Here is a 19,801-nt window from a genome sequence, read left to right on the forward strand (position 1 = left end):
CTAGCATTCATGCACAATGTATAGATATGTAACAGAAAATGAGGATCTTCTTCTTCTGTCAAGCTAATACTATGATTTCTATTCTAGTCTTCACACTAGCTAAAGAACATTTTAAAATTTCTCATGGATGCTGTTATTCTGCCTTGGGATAGCAGAACAGCCACTGTGTTACAGAAAGGGTGTAATGTCAGGTGGGTCACATTCCCTAGTGGGTGTCTAGCAACTGCAACGCTAAAGATGCCTCAGTTTGGCTGGGCCCCTTCTTTTCCAGCATATTTAGCATAATGGTTTATCCCGTGTGGCTGAAGTGTTAAAATATCATTTAAAAACAATAGTCCTGTGGTTCAGCATATAAATACCTAATCCAAATATTAAGACAATACAAATACATGTTTTAAAGTGCACATCGTCTCCATATGCAAGAACCAATACCAAACACGTTTTGGCACTATCCACATAGTTGAAAAGAAAGTAAAATATAACTATAACTTCCAATCTTTTTGGTTGTTTTTCTTATGTAGGATTGTGCATTGCTTCCCCCTTTTTTGGTTGTACTGATCATAGAATCATAGAGTTGGGAGGGGCCATACAGGCCATCTAGTCCAACCCCCTGCTCAATGCAGGATCAGCCCTAAGCATCCAAGAAAAATGTGTATCCAACCTTTGCTTGAAGACTGCCAGTGAGGGGGAGCTCACCACCTCCTTAGGCAGCCTATTCCACTGCTGAACTACTCTGACTGTGAAAAATTTTTTCCTGATATCTAGCCTATATACTTGTAGTTTAAACCCATTACTGCGCGTCCTTTCCTCTGCAGCCAACGGGAACCGCATCCTGCCCTCCTCCAAGTGACAACCTTTCAAATACTTAAAAAGGGCTATCATGTCCCCTCTCAGCCTCCTTTTCTCCAGGCTGAACATTCCCAAGTACCTCAACCTAACTTCATAGTCCTTGGTCCCTTGGCCCCAGATCATCCTCGTTACTCTCCTCTGTACCCTTTCAATTTTATCTGTGTCCTTCTTGAAGTGAGGCCTCCAGAACTGCACACAGTACTCCAGGTGTGGTCTGACCAGTGCTGTATACAATGGGACTATGACATCTTGTGATTTTGATGTGATGCCCCTATTGATACAGCCCAAAATGGCATTTACCTTTTTTATCATTGCATCACACTGCCTGCTCATGTTTAGCTTACAATCCACAAGTACCCCAAGGTCTCGTTCACACACTGTGTTACCTAGAAGCGTATCCCCCATCCAGTAGGCATGCTTTTCATTTTTCTGACCCAGATGCAGAACTTTACACTTATCTTATTAAATTGCATCTTGTTCTCATTTGCCCATTTTTCCATTGTGTTCAGATCTCGTTGAACTCTGTCTCTATCTTCTGGAGTATTTGCCAGTCCTCCCAATTTGGTGTCATCTGCATACTTGATGAGTAGTCCCTCCACCCCCTCATCTAGATCATTAATAAATATATTAAAAAGTACCGGGCCAAGCACCGAGCCCTCTTTACCTTTCTGTAAATGCTTTATATAATAACAAATAATAAAACTATAAAAAAAATGTTTAAAAGTATCGGGCTGAGAACCGAGCCCTGAGGTACCCCGCTACTCACCTCCCTCCAATCTGATGAAACACCATTGACAACAACTCTTTGAGTGTGATTCTCTAACCAATTCCCTATCCACCTAACTATCTGAAAATCTAGATTGCAGTCCTTCAATTTATCCATCAGAACATCATGGGGAACCTTATCAAAAGCTTTACTAAAATCCAAGTTTGGCTTCCAGGAGTACTGGCAGAAGAAGAGTGAAATTTCTCCTATTGTCTATTTTGACCAGCTTGTTACTCCCTACTCATTGTTCTCCCGATATATCCTGCATTGACAGACAACCAAGCAGGATAAAGCACTTTCAAGGAAAAGCTATGTGGAAATTAAATGCCCTTTTGATTTGTAACAGAACCATGCTGATGACGTTTTCCTTCAGTTCATTTTCACAGGCCTGACTGTTGAAACACACATATTTGTGAGGAGAGGGGAGGGGAAACAATTATTTTAAATTTGTTCTAAGAAAGACTGAAGTGATTCTACCTTCTCATGTCCAGCCTTGGTTATTCTGGGGATGTCAAACAGCTGTCCTGTGTAGTACTGCACACCACTGAACAGAATTACAGCAATGGAGTCTCCTTCCTTCTCAATTACAGCAAGGATATCTTCAGTTCTCAAGGTCTCCTCCCCCTGAAATAAAGCAAAGCACATATTTTATTCCAACCCTGGCAATAACGAAACTGTCATTTCTTGTTTCATAATCTATTTTTATGATGTGCTGTGCTGACTACTGCGAGTCATCAGAAGTGAATCCTTAACATGGCAGTAATCTACAAAAGTAAGAGCCCTGGAGTAACCTCTGAATGGTGAATCATCATTAGTAGCATAGCTTCAAGGTGGTTGAGTCTTCTTAAAAGTCTGCTCTCTTTGATTTTTTACATGCTTTCCTTTACCTTAACACTTAAAGACCTCCTAAATGAGCTGTATTAAAGGGAATTAATTCCAATGCAAAGAGCATATACAGAGGCAGGAAATCCACGATCTGCTGTAGGGCTCCCAAGAGAATTTTGTCATAGATTAGCACTGCTGATGACACCAATTGGAAATTCAATCTGTCAGTCTAAAATGGTTCATTTGGATGTGAAATATTAAAGTATCACTGCCATATGAATACATTACGGTTGTCTGGAATGATCCATAGCTGAAGGACTCTCTCTCTCTCCTCCCTTCCTCCCTGAACCTACATGGCAGCTCTATGTGCTGTTGATTACTATGCCCTCTCCTCTCCCTCTCCCCCCTCTCTGCATGTGATGCTGTTGACTGTTTTAATTATTTGAATTATGATACTGTATTTTATTGTGGATCCTATACAAGCTAGTTTGAATATATGGAGGGAGCAGGATATGCATTATTAAAGAAGCAAACATAATAAAATATGTAATTGTTTTATTGATGCTTAAAAGTTGTCAAACAAAGATGTATTTTATCTCATTGTCTCTTGAATCTACATGCAGAACATGTCATAAGGAAAGCTGGATTAGATTTAGGTGAAGGTGGAGTGTAAATTAGTGGAAAGAACATTAACGATCTGAGCAGGTGACAGTATATTACTGGCAGAGAATAATGAAGGCCTGAAACATCTACTGATGATGGTTAAAGGAGAAAGTGCCACGGCAGGATTACAGCTGAATATCAAGAAGTAATGGCTGTTGGGAAATTAGAAAATGTTAAGCCTGACAATGAAGAAATTGAAATTGTTCAAGATTTCCTGTTCCTTGGCTTCATTAGCAACCAGAAGGAAGAATGCAACCCAGAAATCAGAAGGAAATTGAGACTGGGTAGTGAAGCCATGAAGGAGCTAGAAAAGATACTTAAATATAAAGATCTGAGGCTGCAGGTCAAGATAATTTATACCTTAGTATTCCCAATTAGTATGTATGGGTATGAAAGTTGGACAATAAAGAAAGCTGACAAGCTGATTCATTTAACATGTGCTGTTGGGGGGGGGGGGATTTTACAGATACTGTGGACCATCCAAAAGGCAAATAAGTAGACTCTAGATCAAGGTAAGCCTGAACTCTCTAGAAGCTAAAATGACTCACTTGAAACTATTGTACTTTGGTTACATTCTGAGAAGGGTCACTGGAAAAGACTAAAATGCTAGGAAAAGCTGAAGGTAGCAGGGGGGCAAGGAAGACCAAACATGTGATGGATGGTCTCAGTTAAGGATGCTAGGTTCATCAAACTGAACCAGGCTGTTAACAATGAGATGTTCTGGGAGTCATTCATTCATAGGATTGCCATGAACCACAAGCAACTTGATGGCACTTAATTGTACAGACAATTTTATTGCCAGATATACTTGCATATAAGCTGAGTTTTCCAGCACAACATGCCCCCAGCCAGCGAAACGCAGCATTGCACCAGCAACCTGAGCTCTTTGCAAGTGAGCTAGTGGCTTCCAGTTAACCTTTGCCTTCTGCAAAGATCTTAAAAACTAAGCTCTGTGCAATTGAGCTAATTGCTCCCAGCTAACCATTGCCTTCTGGAAAGACTTTGAAAGCTTACTCTGGCAGCTTGTAGGGCATCAATGCTTTGACTGAGGGTTTCCGATATTTCCCCCTTCTTTTCCTAATCACTTCTTCCAAAGTATTCTTTTGGTTTCTGTGGGTGGGGTGGATTTTGGGGGTGCTTTGGGATTTACTATTTCTTCAGTGTTTCTTCTTTTATCTGAGGGGCAGCATTGTTTGCCTTTTCTTCTTGGGGTTGTGTTTCTTTTAAAAGTTTATTTTTACAGTTCTTTCTTTCAGTTTTCAGTTTTACAGTTCTTTCTTTCAGTGTTTTGTTCTGGGGGGCGCTGTAGCCCCCAGCTGTTGTATTTGTTGTAGTAGGTTGCCAACTATGGGTACTATTTTTTTTTTTTTATAATGATTTTTTTTATTTTCATAAAGATAGAAATATAGTCATCATTTGAGAATATACGACCCCACATTGACTCCACAGTGATATAAACTTTTGCCCAAAACTCTAAGAGCCGTGAGTCTAAGAGCCATCCACATTTCCACTACATTAAAAAAAAAAAAAAGCCTGTTTAGATATACAAAAGAAAAGTTATAATTAATCAACTTACTTGAGAGATCGTAGACCTCACATTAACTGCTTGATACAATCTGAGAGCTATCCTAGCAGATATTTCTAGGTTTGAGTTAGATGCTTAACATTAAACATTTCTTATAGCACAGTATTAGTTTTGGCCCTGTATCAATACCCTGATAAAGGGAGAGGAAAGTAGGGCTTTGCCTTAAAGATGTACAAAGAAAAAAAATTACAAAAGGATTTCATAATTTCTCCTTATCCTTAATACAGATACATCTACAAACCATTTATACTTGGCCCATTCTAAGAGCCATCCTGACAGGTATAAGTTGAGAGCTTTGCATTTTCTACAGATCAATATGAGCTTTGGCCCTATAACAATACACCAATAAAAAAAATAATAAGAGGGGAAAGCCCCATTTTATATTTCCAACGCTAACGATTATATTACCTATATGCCTACTAAGAAAAAGAAACAAGAGAGAAAAAAGGCACTGCTTCCCCTTTTTCATAAAAATAGCAATATAGGATACAGTATATGTTGTTAATACAGAGAATAATAAGATTTCCAGGTTTAGATTAAATGCTTAACATTAAACATAGAACAATATAAGCTTTCAGTCTTCTATAGCTTCTCCTTATCCTTGGTTCTAATACATCTACAAAACAATTTTTGCTTGACCCATTCTAAGAACCATCCTCAGTGTAGGCTTTAGTCCTAGGACAATTCACTAATAGAAGAAAGAAAAAATAAGGGGGGAGAACCCCATTTTACATTTTCAGCACTAATGATTATATTACCTATATGCCTATAAAAGAAAAGAGACAAAAAAAAAAACAAGAGCGAAAGAGACACTGCTTCCCCTTTTTCATAAAAATGGAAATATAGAATACGGTATAACATTAAACATAAAACAATATGAGCTTTCGGTCTTCTTAAGGGGGTCTCATCTCGAGGCTTGCTACATCTTGTCGTTCCCGTAAAATTATATTCTGTCCCATTGGCCTTTGGCGTAGAAAGTGCAGTTGTACTCTTTCCCGCAAAATATGCATCGATAAATCTTGAGGCCGTTGCACCTCCTGGACTCCAGTATCAATACAATTTTTTCCCCAGAGAGACCCTTTAAATCGGTTACTTTCACTGCAGATCCATATTTCTTTTGATTGATTTTTGTACACTCTTGCTTTGAGATGGCTGTATGTCTTTTTAAAAAGGGTGTCCTTATCTGGGCTGCAGAACTCCGGCATCCCATTTTCCGTCTCCAGAATTTCAGATTTCTCTTCTACTGTTGGTTTTCCACCTTGTTTAGAGCTGTCATCAGCCACTGTTATTGATCCATTATTCCTGTTAAAGACGTCTTCCTTGGCATCTTGGATCTCCTTGAAGATATGAATTTCAGATTTCTCTTCTGCTGTTGGTTTTCCACCTTGTTTAAAGCTGTCATCAGTCACTGTTATTGATCCATCATTCCTATTGAAGACTTCTTCCTTGCCATCTTGGATCTCCTTGGAGATATTTTTGATCAATCCATCTAAGAATACTTTGTAATCTTGGGTTTGTATCTCTATTAGATGAGCCAATCTTTTTAACATAGACATGATTTTGACTTTAAAAAAAACCGGCCCCAAACAATTTTACAAGTGGCCAGTAGAGGTCCTCTGTTTTATCCTCTAATGTTCCGGCACAGGCATGTGACGTATTGAAGCCGGTTAAGGCAGGGATTCTCGTACTGGCACAAAGTTCTCGTGAGATTTTCACATTCACTGCTCTTATCTCTATCTCCGAAAACCAAAACAATTACAATAAGAGCTTTTGCCAATTAATTCGAGTTGATTTGAATCCTTCTTCTGCTTAGTTAGGAGAATTAGCCTGCCTCTTAACGAGGTGGCTTCAGGCAGAGCAGAGTAAGAGGAGGGGGGAAACAAAGGGCTTTGATGCAGGAAGAGAGACGGAGAAAAAAAAAGCGAGAGATACTTGCAGTAAATGATGTTTTGGAACTCAGCCGAAGTCCTCCCCTCAGTTCAAAGCGTTCATTTGTGGTAAATCATCATGTAGGGTTAAAGCAGATACTTTAAGATTAAAGAAAGAAAAGAAAGTCCGAGGTAGAAAATGGCAGTCGTCCTCTGGACCTGGAACGCTGACAGCCTATAATCCAGGGAGATATACTCCCTAAAGGATTGGAGACGGCCCCAAGAACTTCCTGGGTAGAAAGGTGAGGTGAGGTTTGCGTACCCCTCCTCTTTTCTGCCAATTGCTTGCACAATTGACCCCTGTCAGGCTTCAGAGATAGCAGAGCAGATGCCCTGCCACCCTCTCAGGACGACATCTTTAGCCACACCCCAACTATGGGTACTATTGTTCTGCTCTGGTTTGCTGGCCTGGGGGAGGCACTGTTTGGTTCTCCTGCCAGAGCTGTTCTCACAGAGCAGTTCTGTCAGTGCTCTCTCAGGGTGTCTGGTATCAAGAGAGGAAGGGAAGGCAATTGTAAGCCACTTTGAGACTCCTTTGGTTAGTGAAAAGCGGGGTACAAAAACCAGCAGCTATTCATTCTCTTGACTTTTCTGTATTTGTTGGGAGGGAGGCTGGATGGGAAAGCCTATGATGATTGAGCATGGAATAAGCGCTTAGGCCACCCTGTAAATTAACCAGTAGCCTGCTGCATTTCCCACCCTCCGCTTATATGCGAGTCAATAAATTTGCCCAGATTTTGTGGTAAAATTAAGTGCCTCGGCTTATATGCAGATTGGCTTATATGTGAGTATATACGGTAGATTGTTTTAATATTTTGATATTGTAAACTACCCCAAATCTATTTACAGTTTTATTTTTTTTTAAAAAACATAATATTTCAAAAACGCACATAACATGCCCTCTTTCTCCTTACTATTAAAAGTCAACATGGTGTAGTAGTTAATAGCAGTATCTTTTCCAGCAGCCTGAAACTGGACATTCCAGTTTGACCTGAGAAATCATGAGTTTTCTCAATAACAACTCTACTTGGTATTTCTTAGGCATATTTTAAATGTTCTAAATACTACACAGAACTTTCTCAGAACTATTTTATTCATATTTATTTAATTAATCACTACCTTGTCATTCTCCCAAATTGGGACCTGAAGCAGTTTACACCACTCTCTTCACCTCCATTTTATCCTTGAAACAACCCTGTGAGTTAGGATTAGGCCAAGAGAATGTGACTGGCCCAACGTCATCCAACAACCTTCCATGGCACAAGTGGGAACTTGAACCTGGGTTTTCCAGATATGAGACCAACACTCTTAACCACTGGCAAATAAGGGCTAAAGTGGTTTGCCAACATTAAACACAGAAGAAAAATTACAGCACACATAGTTTGCCAACCCTCAGATACACTCAACATAAAAAATGCCCCAATAAACCAGGTTAGCAGTATTTTTACGACATTTTGAATTTGAGAAACCCATAAGTGTTACAAGTTACTTGTTCATACTCTTCAGGCAAACTATATCCCCAAGAAAGCTACTAAATTTTATTGCATTTGTTTTATGAAAACAATAGAATTCATAGAATCCAAAAGTACAGAAGTCCTGTAGTCATTAAATGTAGAGAAATTTTAACAAGGAAAAAGCCCACTTCTGATCCTTCAAAGACATTACTGCCTCTACTCTTCCTTATCTCACCTTAGCAAGGGATTGTGTAAAACATTCAACTACCAAGGGATCAATTAGGCTGTGAAAACTCGAAATGAAATTAGTCATGCCGCAGCAAAGAGATGGGATAAGATTTGCTGATCTGAAAGGAACTTCTGTTTTCTTAATGATCTCTGAATACCCATCAAAGTCTTCATAGTACATTTGTCTTGATTTTTTAAGAGCCGAAAGGTCAGCAACAGTTCTACTGAGAATGTTTTTTTAAAAAGCTTCAGGTCTAACAAGGAAGGAAGGTAATGCAAACTTATAATGATGAAAATGACATAGTCCTGTTGCTGTGATAATAAAAGAAGCAACATGTTGTCTTCATAAAAGTTTGGAGAGAGTTTTCTATAGGACAAATACATACTGCTGTGTACGAATATATATTTAGCAAAGTGTTTTTAAGGACTATATAGATAGCAGTAAAACTGCACTGTCTATCATTTTTTCTGTAAATAATATGGTTTTTAAATTGGCCAGGAAATCCAGGGTATATAACACTTTATAAAGCATGTTTTTTTTAAGAGTGCAAAACATTACAGTTAAATTCAGTGTTTTAACATATAACAATAGCATTTAGAAGAAATCTCAACCATGCATGTTTCATTCATATCCTACAGCCAATCCCTCTTTTCCCTTGAGCTATTTCTTGTTTTGAGTGGATCAGGCCATGAGGATCTGCCTCAAGGTGTTCCTCTTCTTTGTATAAGAAAAGACAAGGCAGTTTGGGGAGAAGAGAAATATATGTTTACCTAAATGTGCTTCTTAAAGATCTGAGTTTTTCTGCAGAATGTTGCAAAGAAGTATAATAGGATCATTCTCCATTTTTTAAAATAACCATTGATATAGGCTAACCTTTACACACCTTTCGTGGTTCTATCATAAGCATGCTGTTCTCCACGTTCAGCCCATGAAGCTGGAGCTGAGATTCAACAGCATACTGTAAAACAAAATATATTGTTTCAAGTGAGCAGATGGGAAAACAACAAACAAACAAAGGAAGGCTTTCTTTCCACATCTATAGCTACAATCACCAGGACTTATATATGTGGAGGAGGTCCTCCATCTGCTTTTCTGCATCAACAGCTACAATCACCAGGACTTGTATATGTGGAGGAGGTCCTCCGTCTGCTCTTCTGCCAAGCCAACATAACTGCTAGGTCAACGTAACTCAGCCCTTTCCTTTTGGTGCTCTGAGAGTTGTTTTTTGAGCTACTCTTTATCCTGCTCCCTCACACTGTTGTGGTATAGTTTGTTACGCCATATGGGGCTTGAAGTTCATATGCTATGTGAAACACACAGCTAACACCAGGGATTTACTTCCCAAATACAGCTTCTATTGGAAATAAATTGGTTGTATTGAGATCATTGGAAATGTGTGGTAAAACACAGGCTAGCTCCACATACAGAAATCATGTACTAGGTATGCATGTACTCATGTGTCCTTGATACTGGTGAACTAATGGAATTGTGTACCACATTGTATGCGCTCAGCGTTATGTACTCACTGTGCCTATGTGTGGTAGTTACTAAGTGAAGGCACCAATGCAGTCTCATTGCTATTTTAGGTGAGCAAGCAAATAACTGATCCTGTTTCAGGACCCTGAAGGCAAGTAATCCAGCTTGAGTGATATGTTGGCAAGTAATCCAATCCAAAATGAAAATTGTGGTTGGTTATCATGTGAGGATATGGTATTAATGAAATAGGGTTGCAAAATGGGCCAGTGTGAAAAACTTACCTGTATCTGTTGTTTGTAGAGCTCTTCAATGCAAGCACACATTAGGACTGAGCGGGCACAAGACCAGGTGCAGAGAAAGAATTTTATAGCTTGATACAACTAAAAATGTACCTCTTCCCTCAGGTATATAACTCAGCTTTTCCCACAGAAATTGATGGGAGGAGAGAGGCACCCTTTTCATTCTTGAGCAACCAGGGCAAACAGCACATGTAGAAATAAAAAGCTCACAGCAGGGCAGGAGAGAGGGGATGTCTGTTTGCATGGAACAGCTCAATGAACAACAGTGAGGGAAAAGTGCTTTCATCATCTATCTTCCATGCAATCCCACACTGGGAGAATAACAAGGCAACTAACCTTGAGGTGGATAGGAGTATTCTAGCCAGAAAGGGAGTACAGAGCCACTTGCCCCGCAGCAGATTCCTTTCTTGTGTTGATGAAAACAGAGTGAATGCTGGACAGAAGTCTCCAGCCTTACTATGTCCTGCAGTGAAACACTTCTCAGGAAGGCAGCTGAAGATACTTGGGATCTGGTAGAATGGGCCCACACCAATAATGGTCATGGGACAGTCACACAAATAACAATTAATACTATTCACAATCTAACATGATAAAGTTTGTGAGGTAGTCAACCTACTCGCAAATGGAAGAAGGGCTGGTAAGAATGGAGTGAAGCTAACTCACTGCCCTCACTGCTGTAATGGCCATGTGAAAATAGGCCTTAATAGATAGTAGAGGCATAGGGCAGGCCACTGTGGGTTTGAAAGGAGAAAGCATGAGCTAGGCCAATACCAAAGTTAAGTTCCATTGGGGAACTTAGATTGGCTGATGAAGGAAGCTCTTGAGAAACTATTTATATAGCTGGTGGGAAAATATAAAAAGATTGTGTACAGGTTTGTGGAAAACATAGACTGCTGCCAGATGGACCCTAATAGAAGGCAGGGAAAGGTCTAATTTGGCCAAAATCCAAAATAATGGGTAGACAGTTAGATGGGAAATGGTCTCTTGGGGAAGTCCAGACTGCAAACCTCCTCAACTTCTGGTGATATGATCTTCTAGCAGAGGGTTTATGGGCATTGCACAATACCATAAGAGCATCACTGGAAAGACCTAAAGAGAGTTCAGAAGTCAGGCAGCTATTCATAGCCTGGAAACATGGTGGTGGAGGACAGAAGCTCTGTGTCACAGGAGAGTGCCTTTCCAGAGACACACAGCCTGTTACACAGAGGTTCTGTCCTCTACCACCATGTTTCCAGGCTATGAATAGTTTCCTGGTTTCTGAGTTCTCCTTAGGTCTTTCCAATAATGCTCTGAGGGTATTGTACAATGCCCAAAACCTTAGGCAGGTTTCTGTAACAGAAGAAGGGTAACAAATAACAAAACAAACTGCAGATAGTATTTAAATACAATTTGGGCTTAAGAAACAAACAGACAAGGGGCATAGTTTTGAACTAAACCTAAAATGTGAAGCTAATTCTCACATTCTTTTCTTCCTTATAAGAACACAAGCAGTTATGTACCTTCTATAACTGCTGAAGCTATTCAGCTAGAGCAGGGGCTCCTGGGAATTGTAGTCCATGGACATCTGGAGGGCCGCAGTTTAACTACCCCTGAGCTAGAGTCTCCTTTAATCCTGAAAGGGTTAAATTAGCTTCTGAAATTAAATTAACATTTGAAATAAAAGGCAGTCTAGAAAGGAGACGAGTATCTCCCTTCCAGCACAACCTGTTAATCAAACAGAGGCAGATTCATTCATCCTCCTTTATTGGTTAGCTCCCAATCAGTGTGATTGGCTCCTATGGGGCTGTGAAGAATTTTGGCCCAAATTATTAATTTAGATTTACCTATGAGCAGGCACCAGTTCTGTGAGGTAGGAGGCCTGCTCTAGTGATAGGAATAAACAGGTGACTTTAGGAAATGTGTGAGTGCAGCAGCAGTGTGAAGGAGCCATGGCATTAATCTCTCCCCACATCCCTAATAGGGTAAACAGATTTTTTGCAAAAATATCCACATACTTAGTTTAGGACATTCATAAAAGGGGATTAATCCCCCCCCCCACACACACACATACACACAAAGTTGGGGTTATCTAGTATATGGGCCTGAGTGTATGACTACTTGCAAATGGACAAAACTCAGGGGTTTTATTTGGCTCAAGCAGCTCCTGGTGCTTGAGGAATGAGTCCACACCCACCAGACTAAACTGGCTGACTTGGAGAAGCAAAGTAGGCACATGGCTTAGACTCTCAGGGATTTGTTACTTGGGTCCCACTCCAAGAATGCAGTCCTGTCACTGTCAGGGAGCATGAGGGTCAAGGGGAAACAGGGCACCATGGTGAAGAAAGAGAGAATGTTCCCTCAGAAAGGATCCCCTCTACAGTTGGTGAAGAGGTATCCTTTCACACCATGGAACCATCCCCAGGGAGGGAGGGAAGCTGTTAGTACTTGGTGATTCAATCTTTAGGCTGCATGGTGACTTGCCTGCCTGGTGTGAAGGTAGTGGACATTATGCATGGTCTACATAAGATGGTATACATTGTTGGAGACAATGGTACATGTTGGCACCTGCGATGTGAGGAAATGTAGTTGTGTAGTCCTGTAGGAAAAACTTAGGCTATAGGTGGGAGAATTGATATTAGGACTTCTAAGAGAAAGAACTGAGTTTTTGTATCCCACTTTTTATTACCCAAAGGAGTCTCAAACAGCTTACATTTATCTAGCTTTCCTCTCCTCACAACAAACATCCTGTGAGGTAGGTGAGGCTGAGTGAGCTCTGAGAGAACTGTGACTGACTCATGGTCAGCCATCATTTAAGTAATCCATTAGGCAAAGCAAGCAGTAGAGGTTCAGGCAGAGCAGCCTCTGAAGAAATGGACAAAGTACAAGGTTGGCTAACAAAGACAATCTTATACCCTTGTTGTAGACAAGACCCAACATTCAGAAGTGATACTTGTCCATAGATGGGGAATGGACCACAAGGATACAGTTTCCATGGAACCGATGCATATAGAACCAGCCATGACATGGTCCGTGGTGTTTGTGGTGGCCCTGTGTGTTATGTATAATGGAAACCCTCATTACTAGAATGGCACATAGTGCCCAATGACCCGTGGCCTCCATTGCCAGTCTAGGTTTATGCCAGGTTCTCTAGTCATCCAGGACTCAGGTCCGAACAGACTCCATTTTCAGCTTGACCAAAGCCACCAGTCTGACCTGACAGCTGCAACCATTTTGCTCTGCATTCATGCCTCCTCTACTCTATTGTATTGCTAATCCAGTGGCCAACAGAGTCAGTTGCACCTGAGGCTCTTGCCCAACCTATGACTCAACCTAAGCCACTCTGCCAGGAGGGAATTTCCCGCCACCCATCTAGCTAGTCTCTTGAGACCCCTGGAATCACCCCATTGTACTGTGATGGTTTCCTTTCTTCAGAGCCATCAATCCCCATCTGCACCCATCTCCTGAGCCATTGGAAGCCATTTCATCCAGTGTCTCAGCCCTGAGACAGCCCACCTGGTGTACGTGCAATCTCTAGCACACACCACCCTCCAACAGGGTATAAATGTCCCTGTTCTGGCAAGCTCTGGAACCTTGGATCTATCCAGAGAGCCCAATGCGCTGCTGGATTCTGCTGGACTCTGTGCCATCTCTGTCTCCACCTCTGGTAATTATCATTCCATTGAACCTTTATCTTGGACTACTTTCCTTTATTTCCCCATCTGCTAGATCGATAGTGTGCTTGTTATATTTTGTCTACGTCTCTTTATTTTGTCTACGTCTCTTTATTTTCTATTAAATAAAGGCTGTTTATTTTATCGTTATCTGTTGTCTCCTTTGAGTTCATAGGGTGCAATTACCTGGTATACATAAGCATTTTGATCTTTTAAAGTTTCCTGACCTCTTGTAAGCCATTCCCCAAACTTAGCACGTGCCTCCTGACCCAACCAATTCAGGTAACAGTGTGCATGGTCTTTTCAGAATCTATGCAGAGGTTGGTTGAGCTGGGGAACAGGAATCCTCTGTTTCCTAGAGATGAGGAGATGGAGTATGAGGCCATAGCAATGGAGCTGAAGCCTCCTCCTGAACAATGTGGTCCTCAGAGTCCATTGGAACCGAGGGTCTAGGTTAAGTTCTTTCCTATGGAGTTTTCTTGTAAGAAAAAAAGAATATGAGATTTAGCTTAACATTTTAGGTTTAGTTCAAAATTAGGCCCCTTGTCTGTTTGGATTCTTGTACCCATGCTTCAATTTTATCTTAGCTTTCTTGGGTGGAGGTTCTGATGTAATCCATTGAGACAATGACAGATCTGGCAATCAGAACCAGTTCAGGGATGGAACTGATCTTACAGAACACATCAATAGCAGATGTGAAGATCTCTCTCATGCAGCAGATTGCTTTGCTTAAGTCAGAAAGCCTTCATGGTAAAGTGCTCACAGTGGTAACAACACTGCACATTATGCGATTCTCAGAGACACAATAGACACAGATAATGTCAATTGGTTTGTGTGATTTTTGTGCCACACTGGGCATATTTTTTAAAAATAGAGAGCACTGGGCCATCACAGTTGGTGGGAGAAGCAGTCTGAAGACCCAAAGAACAGAAGAGAGAAACACTGAAGGGACTAGAGATAATAGTGGCAAAGATGAAAACTGAGCGGAAATGGTGCCTATCCCCTTGGCACATTTATTTCAGCAGGAAGGGGCTCATTTTCCATCTCATAGAACTAGAAAGTTCTTTTTCCACATGCCTAGTGCCATTGTGGAAATGCGTGGGACAACAAATAGGGGATTTCTGGAGTAATTTTTAAAAATTACAAAAAAAGCAGAATGAAACTGAACAACAACATTAATGTTTGCCATTAATTTCACAGGTCAAAATGCCCTCCTAGTAGACTTTAAATTTTATGGAATAGCTACTCTGTTTATTATGTTATACATTTTGGTCACACTCTTCAATGGCTACCATTCCATTCCCCTTCATTTTATCTTCAAAATAATCCTATGAGATGGTTTATGCTGAGAGGCAGAGAGAGTGCCAAAGGTCATCAGTGAACTTTATGGAACAGTGGGGAACTGAACATGAGCTGGGTTATATATGGTTCACAAATGGAGTACAATTATGCTGCTCCTCCACATTTCGGTCTTGGATGATGAAGTAGGAGAACGTTTGGCCTGTAAAAGGGAATTCTGAACATGAATTCAAAAAGATGGAGACAACTCTAGTAAAACTACTTCATCATCAGAAAGTCCATAAATCTTAAGGACCATCATCTCCCATGTGAACTTACTCATCTATTCCAGACATCTTCAGACGCCCTGTCCTTGCCACATTAGACTAGACAGGTTGCAACCTGAGAAAGGGCCTCTATGGCTGTGGCACCAAAACACTGGAACAACTTTGCCAGGGAGATTTGTCTACCTTTCTTGATTGTTGTCTTCTGCCAGCAGATAATTTTTGGTTCTGTTTGGCATACACCTGATAACCGTTATTGGCATCCTTCCTGGTTTTTGCTGCTACATTTGTTTATATGTATTTTTCAATTTGCTGTGTATATGATTTATTTTCAGTGTTTTTAATGTTGAAGAAATGTTTTTGTATATGATGTTAGCCACACTGGGGAGAATGATTTTAAACAGATACAATTGACAAAGCTTTCGGTTGAGAGCATAATTATGGTGACAGGTAGATCACACAGGTCTTTCCATGCAGTAGTCATACCCCACCCAGCGAGTTGCAACAGATGTGAAAGACCCATGCAATCAGCCCTGTTTCCATGGCTGTATTGTGCATACCCAGCCTTCACCATGGGATTGCATCAGAGAATAAAAGCCCCAACAGTACTGTGTATGAAAAAGACCTAATTAGTTTCGGCTCCTGTGTGAGTTTCTCCTGGCAAGCTGAGCTCAGTAGGGCATGGGGACAAAGGGGTGATTGCATCTCAATGTCATTGTCACTGGTGCTGGTACAATTACACTGCACTCCAAAGCACAATGGTCCACTAATTAAGGAATGACATATTCTGAGCAATATGCAACACTTATGGCTCCCTGAGTGTGGAGAGTGTATAAAAATGTTCTCAAAGCAGCATCTTCCACAGAGGAAGTTATTTATACCCCATGTAATATACAAAGAAAGAATGGCATATTTGTTGCAATGTCAACAATGCCCTCTGGAAACTCTCCAATCTGCTTCCTATGTGAGCTGTATTCAGCGTGATTTTTACACTGCCTGGGTGATCAAATTCCTCATCAATTTCTGAGTGTTTCCCGAGTTTGATAAAGTGGCAGTGAGTCACAAATCTGGAGATTAATTTGCTGAAATCTGTGATGCATGGACTATTGTCTCATTTTAGAGCACACAAATGATGTTTGAATTAGTAATCTAAAGCACCATGGACAAGCATTTCCTTATCTGTCTGGGGATATAAAACTGGTAATGTTGTGAGCTTTGTATTGATTTGGCTTCATAAAGTAAAGCAGCAACAAGAATTAATAAAACATTTACAACCTGTTGCTGATTTAGGCCAACCGCTTGCTCAACGTCTTCTAAAGGAATACTAAATCAATGGGGCCATTCAGTCTTATCCTTGTGAAATGTTTTTTAACAGAAAGTATAAAGACACGTTCAGTAAAAAAAAAATCAAGCTCAAAAAGTGCATGCCCCCTGTACCATTATTTGTACAGGATTAGTGCATCAATAGTCAAATGAGATTGCTGGAGTGCTTTGAAACATGCACTTACTTAACAGACATAAGGTATTTCTTACATGGTCTGAGGGGAATGCTTTAGCTTCCATCAGGACTTTATAGCGATCTATGGTTGGCTTAAAGAAAGACAGCTGTAAAAAAAGAGTGAGTTAAAGTTTGTATCTAAATGGAACTTTGATCAGCACATTCAAAACATAACAATCCATGCTTATCACCATGTCCTCTCTTCTGTGACCTTCTTGCTGTCTTTAAGGCACTGGATTTTTAATTTGAGTTTAATATGGTTGATTTCTTCCTTTCGTTTTTCTGCTGGCCCGATACACTGTTCTATTGAGTTTGTTGAACCAGCTTTTTTGTTGTTGTTGCTGAATTCTTTTTCAAGCAGTTGCTAGTGATAATTAATCATTGATGTTATTGAAACAAAGCTTGCTGGCTGCTTTGCAAAAATTTATTGGGGGGAAAACATGATATAAATAATGTTAATAAATGTATAAATAAGGCATCGTGCATCAGCCCTGATAATGCAGATTTCTGGAGACCTTCTCATATCAGCTAAGGCAGTCAATGTACTCAGTATCTTTCCACAAATGTCTCAGTCTGAGAGAAAGCAAGCTGTACGAGAGAAAGCAAAGTCTTAAATCCCACTGAAAATCTCTGGTGATAGAATGATTTCCATCCCCAGGACATGACTTCTCTACTTTCCCCTCCTGTTGTTGTTGTTGTTAGCTGTGAAGTCATGTCCTACCCATTGCGACCCCATGGACAATGAACCTCCAGGCCTTCCTGTCCTCTACCATTCCCCGGAGTCCCTTTAAGTTTGCACCGACTGCTTCAGTGACTCCATCCAGCCACCTCATTCTCTGTCGTCCCCTTCTTCTTTTGCCCTCAATCGCTCCCAGCATTAGGCTCTTCTCCAGGGAATCTTCTCCCCTCCTACTGCTGCTTTAATCCCCCTCAATACTGCTCCTGGGGGGCAGGGCCATGCCCCACTCTGTAACAGCACAGAAGGGTGTCTGAGGTCTGCTGTAGTGGTGGATGGAAATTGCCCCCCACTAGTGAACATGAAAGTGATTGGCAACAATCCAATAGGTTTAGATTAGAGCAAGAGAGCACAGAACCCACTTGTTACTGTCTTCCACAACACACTCACTCTCCTGTTACCTAGTGATCCTAAAACTCAGTTCCGTTTTAAAGGTAAACCAGAAGATTCAAATCCAACAGCTTATTGAAAACATTATAGATAAGGAATTACAGCATACATTAGTTGCCTTGTAAATATTGTGTATATGTAATAATTCCTTTCTACCCTAAAGATATCATATTTCATCTAAAATAATAGTTTTAAACCCTTCATATGATAATGGTATACATGAGCCTTCTAAAGAATGATCTTAAGTGATGTTATAAGCAGTGGGATGCCTTGATTTTAAAGTATTAACACAAGCAGTTAATATGACCTTTTCTAATTTTATACTTTTTAGATGTAAAAGAGGAATGAATTCCTTTTCTGAAGTCAAGAAGTTGGAGTTACTGAGTTTCATATTACATGTAAACTTTTCTGTTATGTTTTTGAAAGAAAACATCTGGGCTCTGGGTTAAAATTGTACAGATTTGTGCACAAATACCTTCTGATCCTTTATTACAGAGGTGTAACACAGGTTCTCTGTTGCAGAAGATTTCAGCAGGCTTTGGGGGAGAGGGGACTGCTTACTAAGGGAAGACAATGATGCTGAATAGGATTCTACTATAAGGGAGCATGACAGCTGAAAAAAAAATTCTGGATTAGACAGACATTGGCCAGATCCAGCCAGGCAATTCTTATGCTCTTATTACTTACCAGTAGAAGATGTAAATTGACTGTCAAGCCATTCATTAAAGCTACTTCTTCTTTATGAGCCCCTGAAAAGCAATAACACAGATGTCTTTTTGGTTTGTTTGTCCTGTCAAGGTCTAATCTACTGATGTGCAAACCCAAAGCTATGGGTCTTAGTCAATGTCTCCCTGATGAATGGAAGGTAAATACATGTTTGATGTGTCACCACAAAGAATTTTTTTAGGTTCTCCTGTCTGGCTCATTGTAGCACTTTGACGGGAAAATAGTTTTACAGGTCTATTGTGTCATATAAAACAGATAATGAAGTAGCAGCGATTCCTTTCTTGCACTCTACCTGTTGATTTGCTATTATCATTAACACCTTTGACAAAATCAGCAATGGTGTGTTTTTGCCATTAAGAGTATCTCTCCCATAAAGATCAAATTGTATTAGGGCCAATCATCTAGTTTTAAGTGGCCATAGTAGTGTCAAGTTAAAATATATCCTTAATAAAAACTAAGACTTTGCTGGACAATTATTCATACCATCATAATAGCGGGCATAAAATTGGTTTGCAAAAGAAAATGATCGGAAGCAGCTGAAGAGTCACATTCAACTAAGGATACTATACTTTGGGGTGAAATAAAATAAATGAAACACAGTGGAAATAATTGACCCAACAATTTTTTTCCCCAATAATAAAGGTGAACTAACTGACCAGTGTTTCCCTCTCCAATAACTCTCACCTCTCTCTCCCCCTTAGTCACCACATGCAGCCCTCAGTTGCCATTGCACCCTCAATCCCTAATACTATTACCCTCCTATCAATATCGCCCTGAGTGTTTATATAATCATCCCTTTGGACTGACTTGTCCTTTTCCAGAAGCTCTGCAGCACCTATTGGCTCCCCCCCTCCCAATTAGTTTAAAAACTGCTCTGACATCTTTTTGGTATCAGTCACCAGGATGATGGGTCCCTTTTGGCTCAAGTGAAACTCATCTCTTTTGTACAGGTTTGGCTTGTTCTAGAACATTTTTTAGTGCCTAACAAATCTAAACCCTTCCTCCCGGCACCATTCTCTCATCTACACATTGAAACCCCTGATCTGTTTGTCTAGAAGCTGGCCGTCCCTGTTAAAATGTGCCTGCTATATTACCCTAGACAAAAATGTTGCCCACAGATTTGTCTATGTCTCATAGTCTTGAGGTATTTTTGACTCCTTTGCTT

At 40.3% G+C, this 19,801-nt stretch overlaps 1 protein-coding gene and 1 long non-coding RNA gene across 15 annotated transcripts in view; one reads left to right on the top strand and one right to left on the bottom strand.

The window, feature by feature from the left end:
* Nucleotides 1-9,929, top strand: part of LOC143829379 (uncharacterized) — a 33,305-nt gene extending 23,376 nt beyond the window's left edge. Inside the window, exons 2-3 of the long non-coding RNA XR_013228122.1 lie at nt 3,570-3,615; nt 9,886-9,929. This is a non-coding gene — a long non-coding RNA (uncharacterized LOC143829379). The remainder of the gene's footprint in view (nt 1-3,569; nt 3,616-9,885) is intronic.
* Nucleotides 1-19,801, bottom strand: part of KYNU (kynureninase) — a 138,623-nt gene that overhangs the window by 63,888 nt on the left and 54,934 nt on the right. For all 14 annotated transcript variants that reach the window (XR_013228120.1, XR_013228121.1, XM_077320163.1 and 11 more), the window contains 4 exons: nt 18,598-18,659; nt 16,820-16,891; nt 9,183-9,257; nt 2,093-2,239 (listed from right to left, as the gene is read on the bottom strand). Coding sequence is in view for 12 of the 14 variants with exons in the window: in XM_077320163.1 (XP_077176278.1) it covers nt 2,093-2,239; nt 9,183-9,257; nt 16,820-16,891; nt 18,598-18,659 (356 nt within the window). In the remaining 2 variants the exon portion in view is untranslated. The remainder of the gene's footprint in view (nt 1-2,092; nt 2,240-9,182; nt 9,258-16,819; nt 16,892-18,597; nt 18,660-19,801) is intronic.

This window comes from Paroedura picta, chromosome 2 (assembly GCF_049243985.1).
Source record: "Paroedura picta isolate Pp20150507F chromosome 2, Ppicta_v3.0, whole genome shotgun sequence".
NCBI classification, from domain to species: domain Eukaryota; kingdom Metazoa; phylum Chordata; class Lepidosauria; order Squamata; family Gekkonidae; genus Paroedura; species Paroedura picta.